The following is an 18624-nucleotide window of genomic DNA, read 5'->3' as shown; positions in this document are numbered from 1 at the left end:
AATATTACAATTAAAATTGTTTGCAACTCCTACAAGATACATGCTGTAATTTTAAGTATATATATATATATATATATATATATATATATATATATATATATATATATATATATATATATATATATATATATATATATATATATATATATATATTTTTTTTTTTTTTTTTTTTTTTTTTCAGTTGATTTACCTGTATTTTGAGTTTTACACTTCATTGTTTTAAAGTGAACAGAAATGTCTGTAAAATGAATGGATACTGTTTCAGTAATGAGCTGTATATAGGCTACTTTTTCTGTTATTTACCTATTTATTTTTTACAGTTAAGAAAATATAGCTTAGCTAAAGTCTTTTTTTAGTAATCAAGATGTTTAATCGCAATGATCTTGTTACCAAGGGAAAAAACCCGTTCTGTAGTCTATATATAATAAATCAGTTTCCTTAACTCTCTAGAAACTAGAATAACTTTCCAACATATTCAGATATCAGTTTCCTGGATTGAGTTTTATTACGGTTCCTCTGTGGGACGTGAACTCGGCGTGGCTCGTTATTTTCCGTGTCGAGTTTCCCGGATGCGTCCCATATAAGTCAAAAAGGGCGTGTTTGAGATTACCGGATGATATCCATTTATGGGGTGCGCCCTAACCGGAATTCCTGATAATAACATACACCAAAAAGTCAATAAATATGAAAAGGCATCTAACTGTTTCACAGACCACAGATCTACGTCGCAATATATGCACAACAAATCAATCACAACAAATTAAAGTTGTAGAAAAAAGTCAGAGATCCGTCTAAACAGAGCGCTCTTGTCGTCACACACACACACACACACACATACACTAAAGCCCAACCCGTTTTTTTTTTTTGTCCTGTCCTGTCCTTGTATGGTCAGTGACGTCATGGGCATTGACAGGCTCTTCTTAAATGCGTTCTACGACACAAAGTTTCACTTATCGCGGCGGCACAAATGAAGGAGCTGGTGAGCCGGTGCGCGCGTTTATGATGACTACACCGAAGTGAATATATTTACAACACACCACCTAGATCATTAAAGCTCTGAGAACAACTATATAAAATCAACTTCTTTAAAAAAAACAATCAAAATCGAAATGACAGCGACAGCTAGCAGGGATAGACTGAGCGCGTCTCTGAGTGATCTGATGCGCTGTCTGCCTTCATCACACGGACTCTGTCTGGATGCGTCCCCCGCGTCACGCTTCTCTCGCGCGGATGCGGGGGTCTGCTCGGACCAGTTCAGTGAGGCGTCGGGAGGTAAGACAATATTAGGATGCTTGCGAAAATAAAAGGCTAATCGTAAGTTTTTGAGTTTAACAAAAATACCCGTTTGTCCTGTGCTGGCTTGCTTATTTTTGGTTGCTTGTTTATCAGACACCAAGTTTAAAACTTTATGGAATTTGAATATTTTCTGAGTTTCCATCATCACATGGAGAATAGTTGTAGAGTAAACAAATGAGAGCCTGAAGCCTTGTCCTCTCAATGCATAGGCTATGCTTTTTGTACATTTGCACAATTTATTAATTTCTACTTTTTACTTTTTCGTTGTTCTTATTAATTGCATGTGTTCATGTTGTATTGTGTAGGCTATGTATTGCGGTAAATGCCTAGCCTATGATAATCTGTCTTATATAGGGGCACGTTGTCACAAACTGAACGTGTGTTCAATGAACAGTTTTTTTTTTTATTCAACAGTACAAAATCCAATAGCAAGGCTACTAATGAGGAAATATTTAGTATTTTTGTAGCCAAAACTTTAAGGCACGTGTCTATACACAAGCTGACTTTAAAATATACTCACATTGGAGCAAAAGGGTTTTCATTAGGCTATAATCTTGATATAAAACTCTGAATATGCTGTTTATATCTCCTCTCCGATTCATTTAGTGGAAGAAAATTCAGTATTAGAGACTAAAAACAGACTATTTTACTGCGATCTATTTGGTCCAACCAGAATATCAAGAGATACCCGCATAGCCTATATTTTGCCAGCTACTTTGAAAACAAATAGCTTACTGCCGAATGCGTAATTTGATGGAAACGCATGCAATAAGAGGCACTTGCTCAATAGAAACGTCTTGTTTTCGCTCCTACAGGTGGCTTGAGCACCGAGGGCTTCGGCGAGGATCAGCGGGGTCTTGAGCTGACGGACCCGAGCAGTATTTCTCCGCACAGCGCGCCTGTCGCCTATACAGGGAGGATCTCCATCGACGCGCAAGGAAGCTGGAATCAGGAGGGAATAATCAACTTTGTCAGCGCAGGAGTGCAAGACAGGCCGCCTTCCCCGGGATCATTCACCACGGGCTCCCCCTCAGACCCAGACTGCTCCAAAATAGCTCAAACCCTTGCCAACATGGAGCACATGTACACAGCCCCGCCCCCTTACACCTGCAGCGCCGATGGCTACCAGGACCCCTCGGCTTACCTATCGACCACCACGTGCCCCATAACTTACGCAACTCCGTCCTACTCCACCCCAAAGCCATCTATAGACGGGACGCTTTTCTCCATCATTCCAGAATATGGGGGGTTTTATCAGACCAGCAGCAGCCAAAGGGACAACATGGCTGTGTTTCAGGACATCAAGCCATTTTCGTGCGCTCTGGAGTCTATCAGAGTCCCTCCGCCTCTGACTCCATTGAACACCATCAGAAACTTTACTCTGGCGTGTCCGGTTGACGGGCCGAGGCCGCCTGTGGATTGCACCAATCCGCAAAGCGTCCCACTCAGGCCGATTCTGCGGCCACGGAAGTACCCGAACCGACCGTGCAAGACGCCGGTCCACGAGCGGCCGTACCCCTGTCCCGCGGAGGGATGCGACCGGAGGTTCTCGCGCACGGACGAGCTGACGCGCCACGTGCGCATCCACACCGGCCACAAGCCGTTCCAGTGCCGCATCTGCATGCGCAGCTTCAGCCGGAGCGACCACCTCACGACGCACATACGCACGCACACCGGAGAGAAGCCCTTCTCCTGTGACTTCTGCGGGAGGAAGTTCGCCAGGAGCGACGAGCGACGGAGGCACACGAAAATCCACCAGAGACAGACAGATAAAAGGGGCTCAGCGCCTCCTCACAGCTCGAGCGCCGGCGGGACACCGACGTGAACCCTGGTGTAACCCGCTCCGACTGCCGCGAGAGCCAGTCGTTGTCCCATTTAAACCTGGAACTCTTTTTGTGTGCACGCACGCACAAATATACGAAGGCAGCTTATGATTTAAGTGTTGAATGTGGTCTGTTGTAGTACCTAGACTACGTCTTTATCAGAGAATATTTCATGTGGTGCAAATTGCAGTGGTTATAAATATAGTGTTTACAGTGAGTCTTTTTTATTGACATTATTACCTTTATGTGTCTGAATACAATTATTATAATAAACAAGGTGTATTCTTTTGAGAATCAGTGGAAGGGATGCTGTCATTACGACGTTATAACACTAGAGGCCGCACTTTAATAAACTAAGGGCAGGTTGCAAGTGTTGTAACACGATTCTTTTTGAAAGAAATTGAGTTTTATTCAGCAAGGACGCATTACATTGGCAGTAATGACATTTGTAATGTTACAAAATATTTACATTTCAAATAAATGCTGTTCTTTTGAGCTGAATATATTCAGTTCAAATATTATAGTCAGACTATATTCAGCAGAAATATTATGAAGCATTGATAATTATAAGACGTGTGCATGAGCACCAGATCAGCATATTAGAATGATTTATGAAGGATCACGTGATTCTGGAGAATGGGTACAATTTAGCTTTGCTATCACTGGACTAAATCACATTTTAAAATATGTTACAACAGAAAACTATTACTGGAAATTCTAGTATTTCACAGTATCACTGTATTTTTTTAAAAGCCTTGGTGAGTATAAGAGACCTTTGAACTGTAGTGAATGTTGGCTGTGAAGAATGTAAAATGCATTTAAATAATTAACAAGACCAGTTTCAATTGCATTATATTTCAGCCAAAGTCTGTCTGAGGAAAAACAAAACTTTTAATTTTTATGCAAAATTCACATCACATTCTTCAGTTCATACTGTCTTATTAATCTCAGTTAACTTGCCATCCTGGCTAAGTGCTTTACTGTCATAACAACCAGGAGTGTTCAAATAAGTATCCAGTGTTGCATATGCCAATTTGTCAAGTGAGTGTTGTCAAGCCTGTTGCTAAAACATTTCAGTGTTCTGATCGCTTAATGCATTATTAACACAATATAACAATGAAAACAAGGTGAGCAGATTCATACTCTGATAGGCTTTAACACCTTTGTTAAACCAAATCTCACATCTGCTGCAAATAATTAAATATTTATAACACACTATACAAAAGTAGATCCCGGCAACAGAGAGAGAACAGAGACTAGTTCTTTTGTCAAACCTGTCACACAAAATCAGAACACAGTTTGCATGCAACAAACTGGAAATGTATGGACAAATATAGCCAAAGGACAATTCAAGTTAGACAGCAGCTCTGATAAGTGCCTTGGTATTTCAATTACAACAACTGTCCACTTGATACGGTAGCCAGTCTGTCATGTAACGAGAAGAACACAGAATCTCTTGATCAAGGCTGAACCCAGTTTAAAAAGTCAGATCCGTCATAGGGACACTTTAGGCCCCGGGAAAGGTTCCCCACCACACCAGAATTCACTCGGCTGTGGGATCTCCATCAGCCACAGGTCACCCGGTTCTTGGGCTTTGCTCTCTCTGTCTGCAGCCTCTGAATGAGCATGCACAACTTTATAATAATGGCAGTCTCTCCCTTCGTCCGGATCATATGGCGGTGATAAGATGTCCAGGAAAGCCGTGGGTCCGTCAACAGCGTCTATCTGGTGGATATTGTCCTTTTGGGGTGAGAGCACACACGGGCCGTTCTCCTCCGTGTATTCCCCGACCGACCTGAGCACCGAGGGCCGAAGAGAGCTGCTCTGGAAGGGCACGAGCGGAGGGCTGAAGTGCGCGCCGCTGGCACCGTCTCGAGGTTTATCCAACACGTCGAAACAGCTGATCCGCACCTTGCCGTAAATCACTTTCAGCATGCCGTACATTCCCGGATGATCGTGCAGCGGTATGGAAGCGCCTGTTTTTAGTAAAAACACCCCCATGCTGAACGTGTCGGTCTCGTAGATGTGCATGTATGTGACGGGAGGCGCCACGCGCGACGACGGCACCGGGGCGCTCTCCATGGTCCGGGGAACAATCTTCAAATCCGAAGCTCTGGCCTCCGCCATGAGGCTTTTAAGCTTGCTCACATTCTCCAAAAACACTTTGTTGTGTTCTCCCACGAGCGAGGGGTGGCGGAATGTCGCGAGGGCCTGTCTGGCGATCTTCTGGACCGTGGAAGTCATGTCGTCTCGTGGCATCATAACGCGCAAGAGTCCGGCGTCAACTTGACTTTCAACTTCACGCGCCTTGCTCCCGCGACAGCAAGTGCAAGTCCCGCTTCAGAGATTACTTTCTTATTTAAGCCATCAAAATGCGTAAAAGCTTAAGTGAAAAGCGTTTAGATCAAGTCATTCGTCGCCATAACTACTCCATATACAGGCAACTGATTCACACGTACGCTATGTCAATATTGTTATACGTCATGCAGAGAATTATGGGAAGCGTAGTTTACGTTACTGTGAGACTTGAGTGAAACTACAAAACGAATGATGCAAGAACTCGCACTTTAATATTTGTAAGCATTGAGCAAACTCGTCTGTCACGAATAAAAAGATCTTATTAAGTTCCAATACGGACGTTGCATGAGATATTACACGTTAGCCGGTGACTACAACTCCCAAAACATTTCTCTTCGGGGGGCAACGACACTTCAGTCTTTCACCGCCACCCAGACAAGCAATACTCTGAAAATGCTGTGCTAAGTGTTACACTGGAAAGAAAAAGCGGTCATGGACGATTGGTGACCACAAAAAAACTGATTTGGATGTATACAACTTTAAAGATATATCACAAACATGTTTGCATGACAATGTTTAACAATATATATATATATATATATATATATATATATATATATATATATATATATATATATATATATATATATATATATATATGTATATATATATATATATATATAGATAGATAAAGAGACATGTGGACAGTTTAGTCATCTGTGGTCATGTTATTCCTGCATACTTCGCCTAATCATTTGTTGGCATACACCTAAAAACAGAGCATCTATAAAAAGCTAAAGCTATGTAACAGGATGCAACACTCCCGCCTACTCCAGTCCTCTGAGCTCGGAAAACCACATACACACACTGTGTGTGAATCACAATATGACTGTGAAGAAACACTTCAGATGACATCACGAGGACGCTCCACCATGTCATCTGAATTCACACCAGACATTAATAAATGCACACACTCTCCAGTCCACATTATGTTATGACACGTATATGACTGCAAAACACTATTAGTTAAAGAAACAAGTGTGCTTTCTAATAATATTGGTCTGCTTATTCACTTTTTCTTTCTCCTTTCTAATAATGGGGCTTGTAAACTTTCTACATAGCCAACTCAAACAAACAGAGGACTCACAGGCAGAAGTTTACTGACTAAGCCGTGAACTTCTGCAAATTTAATTTTATTTTTATTGTATTTTTTTTTTTAGAAATGACCACAAGAGCTGTGATTCCCAACGTGACCCCAGTATGCTCAAGAACCTCAAAATGTTTAGATTTTTCTTTGAAAATATTCAGATGTATTTAGATTAGTTTAAGTCTGGTTTCCTTGAAACTCATGAAACAATAAAAGATTACATTAAGAGGACAGTAAAGACATCTATACATTTACAAAAGATTTCTATTTCAAATAAATGCTGTTCTTTTGCACTTTGCATTCATTAAATGATCCTAAAAAAAAAAAAATCAAGGTTTCCTCAAAAATGTTAAATGGACGAAAAACCTTCTGAATAATGTAAATCAGAGAAGTCATGACCTCAGCTTTCTAAATGTAATGACTGCAGCCATTAGAGACCTTAATACGCTGACAAAGATGACAATCAGAGCCAACCAATCAAACTCCACCAAGTGATTCTACAAGAACACTACGCAGAAAAGAAACGCTAACATGCACCATCTTATTTCAGCTAGCACCACCACAGCTATTTATTACAAGATTGACACTTTTTTCACTCTCTGGCCTGTTCCTAGATGATATCTTTGTTTGTAGCAGAGAGGTCTTCGCCCTTTGACCACAGATCTGTGCCGTCTGGTTAATGTGTGTTTTCATTCTGGAGGTTTATTTTCCCTGAAACGCAGCCAAACTCTCTGAGCATTAACGGCCCCAAAGCTCTTCTCTTCGACAAACCTCTGAACCATTCTCTGAACAAAGTCTTACTCAAAGAAATATTTCACACCAAAATTACATCATTTCAAAGCCAAAGGATTTTCTTTCTTCTGGTGAAAGCGACTCGGGTTTGTTGTGACAAAAATCATTCTGTTCCTCAGAAAGTTGTCACTTAAGAAGACTTGGAAAATAGGACACAATTTCACTATAAAAAAATAATTTTTTAAAAAGGTAAATAAAAAATTATGGGCGCATGTTTTAATAATTCAAATACTCACAATTGCACTCTGAGCTTGCAGGAACAGTCAAATCAAGGATACCCTCTGGTGTTCATCCTTTGCATTGCAGTATTAAATAAAAAATAAAAACTGAAGACATGTGAACATAAATGTAAAATCTCATCTAATTACGGAAAGTCAAAGTCTGAGTAAGAGTTAAAAATTCTATAGAAATCTAAAACATCATATGGAAATAAACACAGTAAAACAAGTTGATCTGATCAAAATGAAAGACTTTCAGATTTTAATAATGCTGCAGAGATGAAAAACAGGCATAGCATTAACAAATCAATCTTTAATGATGAAATCTAATCTCATTTCTATTATCCAGAGTATCACATACAGCAGCAAGGATCGCGTGAGACTTCAGATCTCACAGTATCACAAGTGTAATGCAGATGAAAGGCACAAACATTAAAATAAATAAGTCTAGAGAACACAAATTCAATATTTTTGAACAGAAAACAACATGGCACAACATATCTATACTGTCAACAAAGAGCAAACAAGAGAACAAAAGACCTTTAAGCTGTTTAGCTTTGCTCTGCTTCTGATTGTCACATCTACATTTCCAGGGTCCAACCTAGTTCACAGAACTATTCGTTTTAGAAAAGCATCATCATACCTATTTTTCATGATACAACAGCTGATATTTATTTTAACGTAACAATGAAGTACATAGGAACACTGTCTCAGCTTCAATTATTAATAAATAAACAGATACATAAATAAAATCACGTGTGAAGTAGGTTGAGCCCTTGTTTGAGCCTATTATGTCCTTCAGATTTCTTCTGTACGGTAGCATTTGAAAATCATGAAAATACTGTCACATATTGCACGAGCCACTGGTTTAAAGCATTATAGCATGCTCACTCACAATAAAACACTGATGGATGTGAACTACCTCATGCTCACACAGCACTACAGTACTTTAGATCTCTTTCGGACTGAACACAACATAAACGAGAGACACAGAAACATGAAGAGACCACAAAATCAGATTCCAGTCACAGTGTCAGAACTGAGCACACAATGGAGTGGATGAACAAAACAGCACCTTTTTATACTTTCGTCTTCTGAACTCAAAATCCAAGTGCCGTTTTGTTATTTCTGCTGGGCTTTTTGTATGTGCACATTTGTTCAAAAAAGGTAAAAGTCTCACACGTGAAGCCAAGAGGTCGTATTTAGCTGGTCACATGCAACTTTCAGAGCTTCAATTCAGAGCTTAAACTGAACAAAACAAGTAGCCTTAGCTCAAATGTAAGTTAATGCCCTCATTTGGCTTTTTTTTCCCCCTAAAACTGACTGGGTTCTCGTCAAGACTAAGGTGCGGTGGATGAGATCTCCTCTGCGTCTCGCTAAAAATACATACTAGTATTTACAAAACACTGATTTTGAATACCGTGAAGTCGAAATGCTGTAAAGTTGAAGTCAAATAAAGGTTATACCTATTAACAGTACCAAAAGCACTACCCTGTTCCTCCGCTCTGTTGGTTTTACGAACAACACCCTCTTCGTTCATAAAATTATGCCTAAAATATCCAGGTTTTGGCTTTTTGCACTGTGCAGGTTGATCATTGTGTAACATTCATGAGAGCTATATGAGCAGAGCAGACGGCTCCTTATGCTTTCAAATCGCTTTCACGTGTTTGTTCCTTCGTTTGACTTGAAGCATTGTGGCCCACTTTGTTTTTTTTGGGATTTGTGCAGAGCGACGCTTCGAGTCAATCGAACGAACGGACGAACAAACACGTGCGCATATTTACATCGCTTTGATCATTCCCTCTAGATCTCACCTTCTCTCACGCAGCCCCACGATTGGTCGGTTACGTACAATACCTGCATGTTATTGGTCAAACTGCTCTGGATGTTTTAGGTGATATTAAAATCCTGGCTGGGACGTGTCCCGTATTAACTATATACATGCTACCGAATGCCTCAAAAATGAATCGTGACTTTCCTTTAGCTTGTAAAAACAACAGTACAGTCAGAACAGCCAGAAGCTGTCCAGTTTTATACTAAATATTCATTTTTTTCAGTGCTAGATGCAACTTAAGGACTTTAATACTTGTAATAATTATTATTTTAAGGGATAGCTTACCCAAAAAAATGAAATTTCTCAAAACATCTTCACAGGGCTCTATGGTGAGTAAATGATGACAGAATTGGGTAAACTATCTCTTTAAATGAAAGTGCAAAATAATTTCACAGTTCAGCCAAAGACCATAAGTGCTATTGCTCCAATTGTTCAGAATGGCATAAAGGACCTATAATCAAACTTCTTGGCAATTAATTTAAGAACACTTAACAACATCTATTCGTCTTCCAATAGCTGCATGTTTTAAAGCGACTTCTGTTTCTTCTCTCCTTCTAACGAGGCTGGCTAACATAAACAAGGAAATGTATATTCATCCATTAAAATGTAGCACCACTGTTAAAAATACACAACAGCACCTTCAAAACAAAACCAAAAAAAATAAAAATAATAATAACTTGCTACATACTTTTTCTTCTTGCTGAAACAGTGCATTTTCAATGAGAGAAAGTTTGTGAACAAACTACAAGCTTAAAGTGGCATAAGATCTGGCCTGTACGTCACAGGTTTTGTTTTAACAGCATCCTGCATTTAGATAACTACATCAATTTTCCTGAACAGTAGTGTTTGTTAGAAAACCGCAAGCATGTGACATCACTTCCTGTTAGCGACTTGTAATGACAGCTGTATCTGTTTGAATTAAAGGGCAACTTCACCATGTGTTCATTCTACAGCCAATCTTATCATTAAAATATTTCTGTAGTCGGACATCGCTGCTGTTATCGGGCTTTTGTAAAACTCATATTTACATACAGTGGTGTCCAACAGTCTGCTTCTAGTGAAACTGTAACATGAATATCAACATTTCTTAGCATTTGACAACCTGAAACTATTTTTGCAAGAAAAAACAAAAAGATACAGGTAGACTGGAGCAGTAATGAAAATAATAAAATAAATATGATTTTCAATCTGGTATCAGACTTTTGACTCCACTGTATAATTATTAATAGATGCAACATAATTCAGTAATATCTGAAATAGTGTTATTTGCATGTACAGTCACTGCTGAGCTCCGCCACTGTCCCTAAACCTCGTACCCATCTGACCTCCTCCGCTGGGACCAGCTGTCGTAACCCAGTCTCCCAGAAGCACCTTTGGACAGCCCCCATCCAGAATGACCGGGTAACTGCTGCTCCTCGTCCTGCTCAAGATGATCTCCTGAAGACCTGATGACGAAGAACAGCAAAATAAGACAGTTATTATCACCCAGTGCACATATGAACCAAGTGTTTTAAATATTTAAGACTGATGAAATGGAGAAGAAGGGTAATCATTATTTATGGCAGAGGAACATGATCTTCTACTGTCTTGATAGGACCTCATGAATTACTTCGAGGGGACATCTTTCTACTACAAGCCAAAGGACATGATTTATATAGAAGTGCTCTGAAGATGTTCTGCTGGTTGTGAAGTATAGGATACTAGAGGTTAAAGGGTTACATGTGAATTTGCTTCTCAAAGTAAAACCAGTAATGCAATACCTGCTTTGTGTTATTCTATGTGGACCGAGCTCTGATGGCAGAGGCACCTGAAATAATGACAAATTAGAGAAATGCATGGAGGACTGACATATTTCTGAAATAGAAGGTAATTATTGCAATCCTGGAGAACCATACAAGTGGGTCATATCAGGCGATTCGTTATTGAATTTCCTTTTTTGCATCAGTACATGGCTCAATGACTTGACACTCTTCCTTGTTTAAAAATACACTCAAAATGCAATTCATATAAACATGCATATGAAAATGCTTTTTTTTAATCATTATTATTTCTGAAATATAAGCCGTTCTATCATTTTTGGAGGGCTTGAAGTGAAAAATGGTGGTGGAGATTGTAAAAAAAAAAAAAAAAAAAAAAAAAGGTAAAAATTCTTTAAATATAGTCATGGACTTTGTTTTATTATTAATTACAATTTTAAATATTTATAAATTTTCATTAAAATTGTTTTTTTTTTATTTAAAATGCATTTTGTTTAGGTCAAATGGAGTAGCCTAAAGAAAACTTAATATTCAAAAATCCAAAATTAATTATATTTTAAAAACAAATTAAAGAATTAAATAAATGAGTGGGGGGGGGGGGGGTTGTTAGAAAACCATTAAAAAAAAAAAAAAAAAAAAAAATATATATATATATATATATATATATATATATATATATATATATATATATATATATATATATAAATGTTATATAAGCTGCAGTCTGTAACTTCAGGCGCTCTAGTGGTTAATAAACAGATCTGCGTGCGTCTTGCGGAAGAATATGCTGCTGGATCTACTTCTCTCTGTTAATGTCTATGACGAATCACGCAGGTACTGGGATACTCCACAGCGTCACCTACCCGAACCAGTCTATAAATAGTCCAAATATAAACACTTATTATAGGTTAAGGCCGTAGTGATTCAGGATAAGCCAAATACACTGTTTGGAAAACAGATTAATTATGTTCTCGCTTATTCTAAAAATTTGTCAATTTTGAACACCAAAAAAGTTACGAATTGCAGCTTTAAGGTACACATTTTTATTTTTATGGAAATGTTGGTGACATACAGAGTGAGCCGTGCAATAATGCCTGTGAGGGACGCTCTGATAATATTCCAGGAGTCTCTCGGCCAGAGAAATCCTCCGCAAGAGGCCCTCGATGAACCGACGCAGACGAACCTTCCCGCACATCTCGTGCTGTGCCGCTGCTTCCAGAAACCTCTGGATGGTCACAACTTCCCTGAAATTAAGCAAAAGGTAGTTTTCAAAAAAATCTTTTTTTATTATTATTATTTTCCCCTAAACAGTCATAAATGTTTCCTTGTTTCTTCATTCTTCATCTCCATTTCATCATAATACACTCACCCTCATGTTCCAACCCTATAACTTTCAATTTCTCTCACAACGGGAACACAAAAGGAGACTTTTCAAAGCGTGTACAGAGCAGCTCGGACAGTCTATTAAACATTTCCTGTTGTGAGCCGTCGAGGAAATGAAGTTGAAAAAGTAAATGTGTACTGTTCTTTTAACCCTGTTAATCCTGACATATGTAATAACAATCCAATTATTATTATTTAAAAAAAAATTGTAATGGAACAGTTTAATGAACTGACAAAATACAAAAATATGGCTCATGTAATATGACACTGAAGAATAAGAAAACACTCACAAATATTCAGAAGTCCCAACTGAGCAAAAATATGCAATTTAATAGATTTGCTCATATTTACATGGGCAAAAAGTGAGCTGAAATTCTGACGTGTTGTAATCAATGAACTCTTTATAAAAGTATAACAAACTTACATACAATACATATAAATATCAGTTCATATCTATCAATAATATGTCTTAATGAGACAGTATTTAGTGCTTGGCTTTATGATCAAAGCTCTGTAGTTTTTATTGTGTATATGTGTGGATGAAGACTTATAATTCGATGCAATGCATTAATTAAAGACATAATTAAATAAACATTCCTCAATGGTCTAATGCATCACATCTGTTACATTTAACATTATTTGTTGTATGAATTAATCAAGAAAACCTAACTTGCTTCAGTCCAGTAAATCAATGTAAAACTTAAATATAAATGTTATTTTTACATTTACTTTCCTAAAATCTGTAAAGCTTTCACAGCAAAAAGACATATCTTTATACGTATACTAAATGAAGTATACGTATGATTACTTGCTAAAAACTATCCATCAGATGACAAAAGGCATGGAGGAGACTGTGTACAACAAACTTTTAAACATGCTGATAATTTTAAATTGATAATCATAAATTTAATTCCTGTCGCTCAAGTGCATTGCATTATCAAGCGCAAGGTTGTGGGTTCGATTCCCCGGGAACACATGATAGGTAAAAAATTATAGCCTAAATGCACTGTAAGTTGCGTTGGATAAAAGCATCTGTTAAATGCATACATTTAATTTAATTTAAAGGTCTTTTTTTACATTTCAAATATGATACAGTAGACTTAACAGGGTTTAGAATAGGTCACCCCAAACCCATGGTCAATCAGAAATCTTGTCTTTACAGAGGTAAAATAACATTTAAATCTTCCACTCACTGTTCTCTCCTCTCCAGCTCGTGCTCTGAGACGCTGAGCTGTTGTCTCAGTGTGGCGATTACCAGAACGGCGGTGTCTACCTGTCTGCTGAGCGCCCGCTCTCGCTCCTGCACTTCCTGTTTCTCCTGCGCCAGGTGATGCGAGTGAGCGCGCTCACACAGGATAGCCGTGTCTGTCTGTGCCAGCTCTGAGCTCAGCCGCAGCAGACGTCGCTCCATGCTGCCATTGGCTGTCCTCATCATCCCCTCCAGCCTCTTCTCCACTGACGCCACAGGAGCCGAGAGGGGTCCGGCTCCAACGCTGAGGCTCCTCTCTGGGGGCGGGAGCTTTTGCTCTGTGGGCTGCTGAGATGGAGTTTGGTCAGCGCTGAATAAGTGCTTGTGCTCTCCTCTCGCAGTGGAGTTAGTGTTCGTGCCGACACCACGTACTTTATGCATGTCTGTATTGGAGGGTTTGCAACTTTCCATGTGCTCTGTGTTGGAGAGATCCCTGGCGGACAGCAGGCTGATGTCACGTTTCGTGTGGAGCCGGTGACTGTATTCTAGGTGAGCTCTGAGAGAAGAGAGACTGTGGAAACGTTCATGCTCTCCACATCGAGGGCAGTGGAAAGGATGCTGAGGAGGGGCTCCGGCGCCACACGCCTGCCCGTTCTTCACAAACAGCGCTGTGTTGCGTGTGCACACTTTCTGCTGCATGACACAGATAACCTAACAACAAAAATATTACATATTTAGCATCCCAGTTCTTGGATACAAAAATACCGTATCGCAGAGATACCCAAACCAGGGCACGCAGGCCAAAGCTGACGACCTTTGATTAGACCCACCACAACACAAGAGGGGAAAAGCATATCTTCATCATTTGTCTTTTTGCTTTACCTTTTTTCATTTTTGCTTTGAAATATAGAGAATATAAATGGATTTGACATTCTAAAAAAACAACTATTTTAAAGCTGCAGTAGGGAACTTTTGTAAAAATATATTTTTTACATATTTGTTAAACCTGTCATTATGTCCTGACAGTAGAATATGAGACAGATAATCTGTGAAAAAATCAAGCTCCTCTGGCTCCTCCCAGTGCTCCTATTGCCATTTGCAGAAACTCCATCGCTCCCGGTAAGAAACAACCAATCAGAGCTGCGGTCCGTAACTTTGTTTGTGTTCAAAATGTAGAAAAATGTATATAATAAGCGAGTACACCATGAATCCATTTTCCAAACCGTGTTTTTGGCTTGTCCTGAATCACTAGGGTGCACCTATAATAAGTGTTTATATTCAGACTATTTTAGATTGCTTCGGGGGTACAGCGGCGGAGTAACCCAGTACCTTTGTGATTCTTCATAGACATAAACAGAGAGAAGTAGTTCCGGCTACGATGTTCTTCCGCAAGACGCAAGCAGTTCTGTTTATTAACCGCTAGAGCGTCAAAAGTTACCTACCGCAGCTTTAATGTAATAAAGTTGTAATAATGCAATAATATTTTTTTATATAATGCAGACCTCAATCAAGCTTTGTAGTATTAAAAATGTAAAAAAAAAAAATACATTTCTAATCTACATTAGCAAACAAATATATCATGCAAGCTGTTTAATTAATCTGTTTTTGGTGATAAAGTGTCTGCATAACTGATTCCGAGTCAATGCATATTGTTTATACACAATGCAAATATTTGTAGTTATTTAATATATAAACAATTATCTTATCAATCCACAGTATTTGCATATAATGCAAATATTTGTAATGATTTTGAGTAAGATTAAAAATATTTTTATTTGCACAATAATGTTTTAGTAATATTTTTAATTATCTTGTCAATTCATATTATTTGCATATAATACAAATATTAGTATTTTGAATACAATGTTAAATATTTTTGTCCATGCACATTATTTTCATGTAATGCAAATATTCATTGCAAATTTTGAGTAATATGTTTTTTATTTTTATTTTTTATTTTAATACCAGTATGGGTGAAGCTGTCACCAACTGGTCAAGTTGGTTAGCAAAGAGCTGTTTAGCCTCTGCAGGTAATATATATATATATATATATATATATATATTAGGGATGTCAACGATTAATCGATGATCGATTAATTGTCGATAAGAGATGCAATCGATTAAGGCTATCGATGGTCGGTTAACCGATTCAATGTTGGGCTGCGTGCGGCTCATGCGCACTCAACACGTGCGAGCGGCTGTGAGTGACGGTGACGATATATAAAAGCATCATCATTCATTCACAATGTACAAATTAAGCTTTTAATGTGATTTAAACTTTAAAGTACATTAAAATAGAAACAACATAAAAGTTCTTCAACATTAAATGCAATAGAAATGTAGTTACTAATCATTTCATCAGATAACTGTTTTATATCTTGCGCTTTGCAGGGCTGCGGGACACAGTGACAGGACAGGTAGTCTATTCATTCCTACAACTTGTTAATTCATTCCTACGAATTATTAATGTGGCAATTGTCCATGTTTCATTAATTTTGTTCCCTAAATAACCCATGATTTAAGTGAAATAAGGGAACAAATTAATAAATCGAACGAATTCTTAATTCATGAAATCTTTAATTTCCCTTCCCATTTTTACCACTGTAAGAGATGCGAAAACAGTTATTAAAAGCGAAAGATAATAAAATAAACCTGGGAAATTAGAGGGTTAAACTATGAAGATTTAGGAAAAGAAACAATGCCTAAATATACTGAATTTGTGGAAATTCGTGACCAACCGGCAAACCAGAACAAAGCCGCGTAAATGAAGACTATGGGGTCCAAAAGCATGGTCGCGATGTAACATTTTCCAGTTAACCTATTATTCCTCTAATAAACAAAGCTTTTATACCACACTTGTCATAATCAGATCTTATCATTTCTAAATAAATAATTGCTGGATTCAAAACAGCGATTCATAGGCACTGTGACCGACACATTCCTGGAGCATTCAGTTTAAATAGACCGTAGTATACCGGTCCACTCTGCTGTTATGCCAAGGACGTTTTTGCTCATATGAAGAGGATCATCTTTTCCGTCTATATGCGAATGCGTGTTAACTACAAGCCTAGTTTACATTATAAATAATAGTTTAACATTCAAATACATTGCGAATATGGAAACATTTCGATTTGTGCCGAATGAGACATGAGCAATAACCTCCAAATAAATCTAGCCAAAGCCGCGCTCGCTCATCCTCGTGTGCACGCATGCACTGTCACAATCTAATGCGCTGTATGCCGGATTTTTAAAAATCTGACATTTTCTAGGACAGATTCCAGCAGGATCAAATTAATGTGAGCAACTGTGTTTTGGTGCAGCAGCGCCGATGTAGTTCACTTAATGTGCAGCGCAGTCACACGCGCTCCAAATTTCGGATAATTTTATACAATAATGTCAGTTGAAAACATCGCAATTGTGCTTTAAAATACAACAACGAGCACCACAAAACCATTTAAAGAGGCGCGTTCAGCGTTCTCCGTGCAGGATTGGAAACTGTCAACAAAGTAAAATGACCTCAAAAGTATGGCGCGCTCTCTTCATTTTATCAAATGATCATAATCGCATCTATTCATTTTATAATCCTGCTACTAGCATTTTATTCAGACTAAAACCTCTTTAATTCAAGTGAGAAAGCGTTTTGTGTGTGTGTGTGGCTTTTGCACATCCTGTCATACCGCTGACTGCGTGCCTGCAATAGACGCATTTTGCAGTATTATGGTTAACGATTAATCGATTAATTGATCGTTAATTTAAACGACGATCGATCATGGAAATAATCGAAATTTGACATCCCTAATATATATATATATATATGTAAACGTGTGACGGTTTGCCCCGGACAGTATTAATATTATATCGGCCAACACTAGATATCGGCATGGCCATTGAAAAACCCATATCGGTCGACAAAATCGCTGTCTAACAGGCTATTTTAATCTAGAAAGCTTTTCACATGGGTCTAACAACTGGCACGGTGTATACATGTATATTAAATGACTGAAATACAAAAAAGACTGAATGCTGATGGTGACAGAAAACTAACAACAACTGGCTGTGTGCTATATATTTATATATATATAGAGAGAGAGATAGATAGATAGATAGATAGATAGATAGATAGATAGATAGATAGATAGATAGATAGATAGATAGATATGTGTGTGTGTGTGTGTTATGTGTGTGTGTGTGTATATTCAGAATAAACCAAGATAATTTCCGACCACTGATAACCACCACCAAATCGCTTTCGAGTACCGTTAGCTCTAAAGCTTTAGCAGATCAAATTCATGCACCTCGGTGGTGGTGAAATTAAATGCATTTGTTTCAATAATTTAGTTATATGCTTAAATCAACCGACAGTGTCATCGTGTCATCCCATATTTTAATAACTCCTAATTTTCTATGCCTTCTAAAACTGCCATGGAGAAATGTATGCAAATCTTCTCATGCAAGCAGGCGATCAGACAGGTAACGTTAGTCTGCTGACGCATGCGACCATACCTTAATGAACGAGCTCCAGTGGGACTGTGTATTGTAACCTTTAATCAAACTGTTGATCCTTCGGATTATCTGTTGCTTGATATTTCTGTCCGAATCTAGTGGTAACCCTCTCTGATTGAGATAACGTTACAGTAAAGCGATATCTACGTTAGGTGTATGAAGTCATCTGGTACTAACGACGTTGTCAAGAATGAGCGTGACAGCAGCGACAGAGGTGGCACTGATTTCTTTACATATGATGCTGAATGCAGTTTTCGTGTGCAAAATGCTTGCAAAATGTCATCGCATTAAATTTTGATTAAATTACAGTCGATCTGAAAAGATCCAGAAACCTCGCTCTCGCTGAAAAGATTCGGTCAGAACATCGAAGATTCATTAGAATGC

The 18624-nt window shown here is 38.4% G+C and overlaps 3 protein-coding genes across 4 annotated transcripts; 1 reads left to right on the top strand and 2 right to left on the bottom strand.

Moving 5' to 3' along the window:
* The first annotated feature begins 961 nt into the window (after positions 1 to 961).
* egr2a (early growth response 2a) lies at positions 962 to 3413 on the top strand. Its single transcript, XM_052581014.1, has 2 exons — positions 962 to 1272; positions 2112 to 3413. Exons 1-2 carry the CDS (start codon positions 1110 to 1112, stop codon positions 3119 to 3121), a joined length of 1173 nt encoding a protein of 390 aa, XP_052436974.1. The 5' UTR covers positions 962 to 1109; the 3' UTR covers positions 3122 to 3413.
* Positions 3414 to 3955: 542 nt separating this feature from the next.
* Positions 3956 to 5599, bottom strand: LOC127976542 (2-aminoethanethiol dioxygenase-like). The gene has a single exon (XM_052581015.1). The coding sequence runs from the start codon at positions 5379 to 5381 to the stop codon at positions 4614 to 4616; it is 768 nt and encodes a 255-aa protein (XP_052436975.1). The 5' UTR covers positions 5382 to 5599; the 3' UTR covers positions 3956 to 4613.
* Positions 5600 to 7808: 2209 nt separating this feature from the next.
* On the bottom strand, positions 7809 to 18611 carry LOC127975946 (protein ZNF365-like). 2 transcript variants are annotated; one of them, XM_052580008.1, is made up of 5 exons: positions 18241 to 18611; positions 13742 to 14448; positions 12238 to 12409; positions 11169 to 11215; positions 7809 to 10853 (listed from the first exon to the last, which is right to left on the bottom strand). In XM_052580008.1, the coding sequence occupies exons 2-5, from the start codon at positions 14434 to 14436 to the stop codon at positions 10712 to 10714; spliced, it is 1056 nt and encodes a 351-aa protein (XP_052435968.1). In that variant the 5' UTR covers positions 14437 to 14448; positions 18241 to 18611; the 3' UTR covers positions 7809 to 10711. The 2 variants fall into 2 exon arrangements, with proteins under 2 accessions (XP_052435968.1, XP_052435967.1); XM_052580007.1 differs by having other exon boundaries at positions 10715 to 11215.
* Between the last annotated feature and the right edge of the window lie 13 nt (positions 18612 to 18624).

Source organism: Carassius gibelio, chromosome B17 (assembly GCF_023724105.1).
Source record: "Carassius gibelio isolate Cgi1373 ecotype wild population from Czech Republic chromosome B17, carGib1.2-hapl.c, whole genome shotgun sequence".
Lineage (NCBI taxonomy): Eukaryota > Metazoa > Chordata > Actinopteri > Cypriniformes > Cyprinidae > Carassius > Carassius gibelio.
The sequence above is the reverse complement of the archived record's forward strand: the minus strand, read 5'-3'. Positions and strand labels throughout refer to the sequence as shown.

Bases quoted from the DNA above. Each gene is read 5' to 3' on its own strand.
- LOC127975946 (XM_052580007.1), bottom strand. From the start codon at position 14,436: ATGCAGCAGAAAGTGTGCACACGCAACACAGCGCTGTTTGTGAAGAAC. The intron at 12,410-13,741 runs GTGAGTGGAAGA...GCTTAATTTCAG, and splicing joins GAGCTGGAGAGGAGAGAACA to GGAAGTTGTGACCATCCAGA. The intron at 11,216-12,237 runs GTATGTCACCAA...TCATTATTTCAG, and splicing joins ATTATTGCACGGCTCACTCT to GTGCCTCTGCCATCAGAGCT.
- egr2a (XM_052581014.1), top strand. From the start codon at position 1,110: ATGACAGCGACAGCTAGCAGGGATAGACTGAGCGCGTCTCTGAGTGAT. The intron at 1,273-2,111 runs GTAAGACAATAT...TCGCTCCTACAG, and splicing joins GTTCAGTGAGGCGTCGGGAG to GTGGCTTGAGCACCGAGGGC.
- LOC127976542 (XM_052581015.1), bottom strand. From the start codon at position 5,381: ATGATGCCACGAGACGACATGACTTCCACGGTCCAGAAGATCGCCAGA.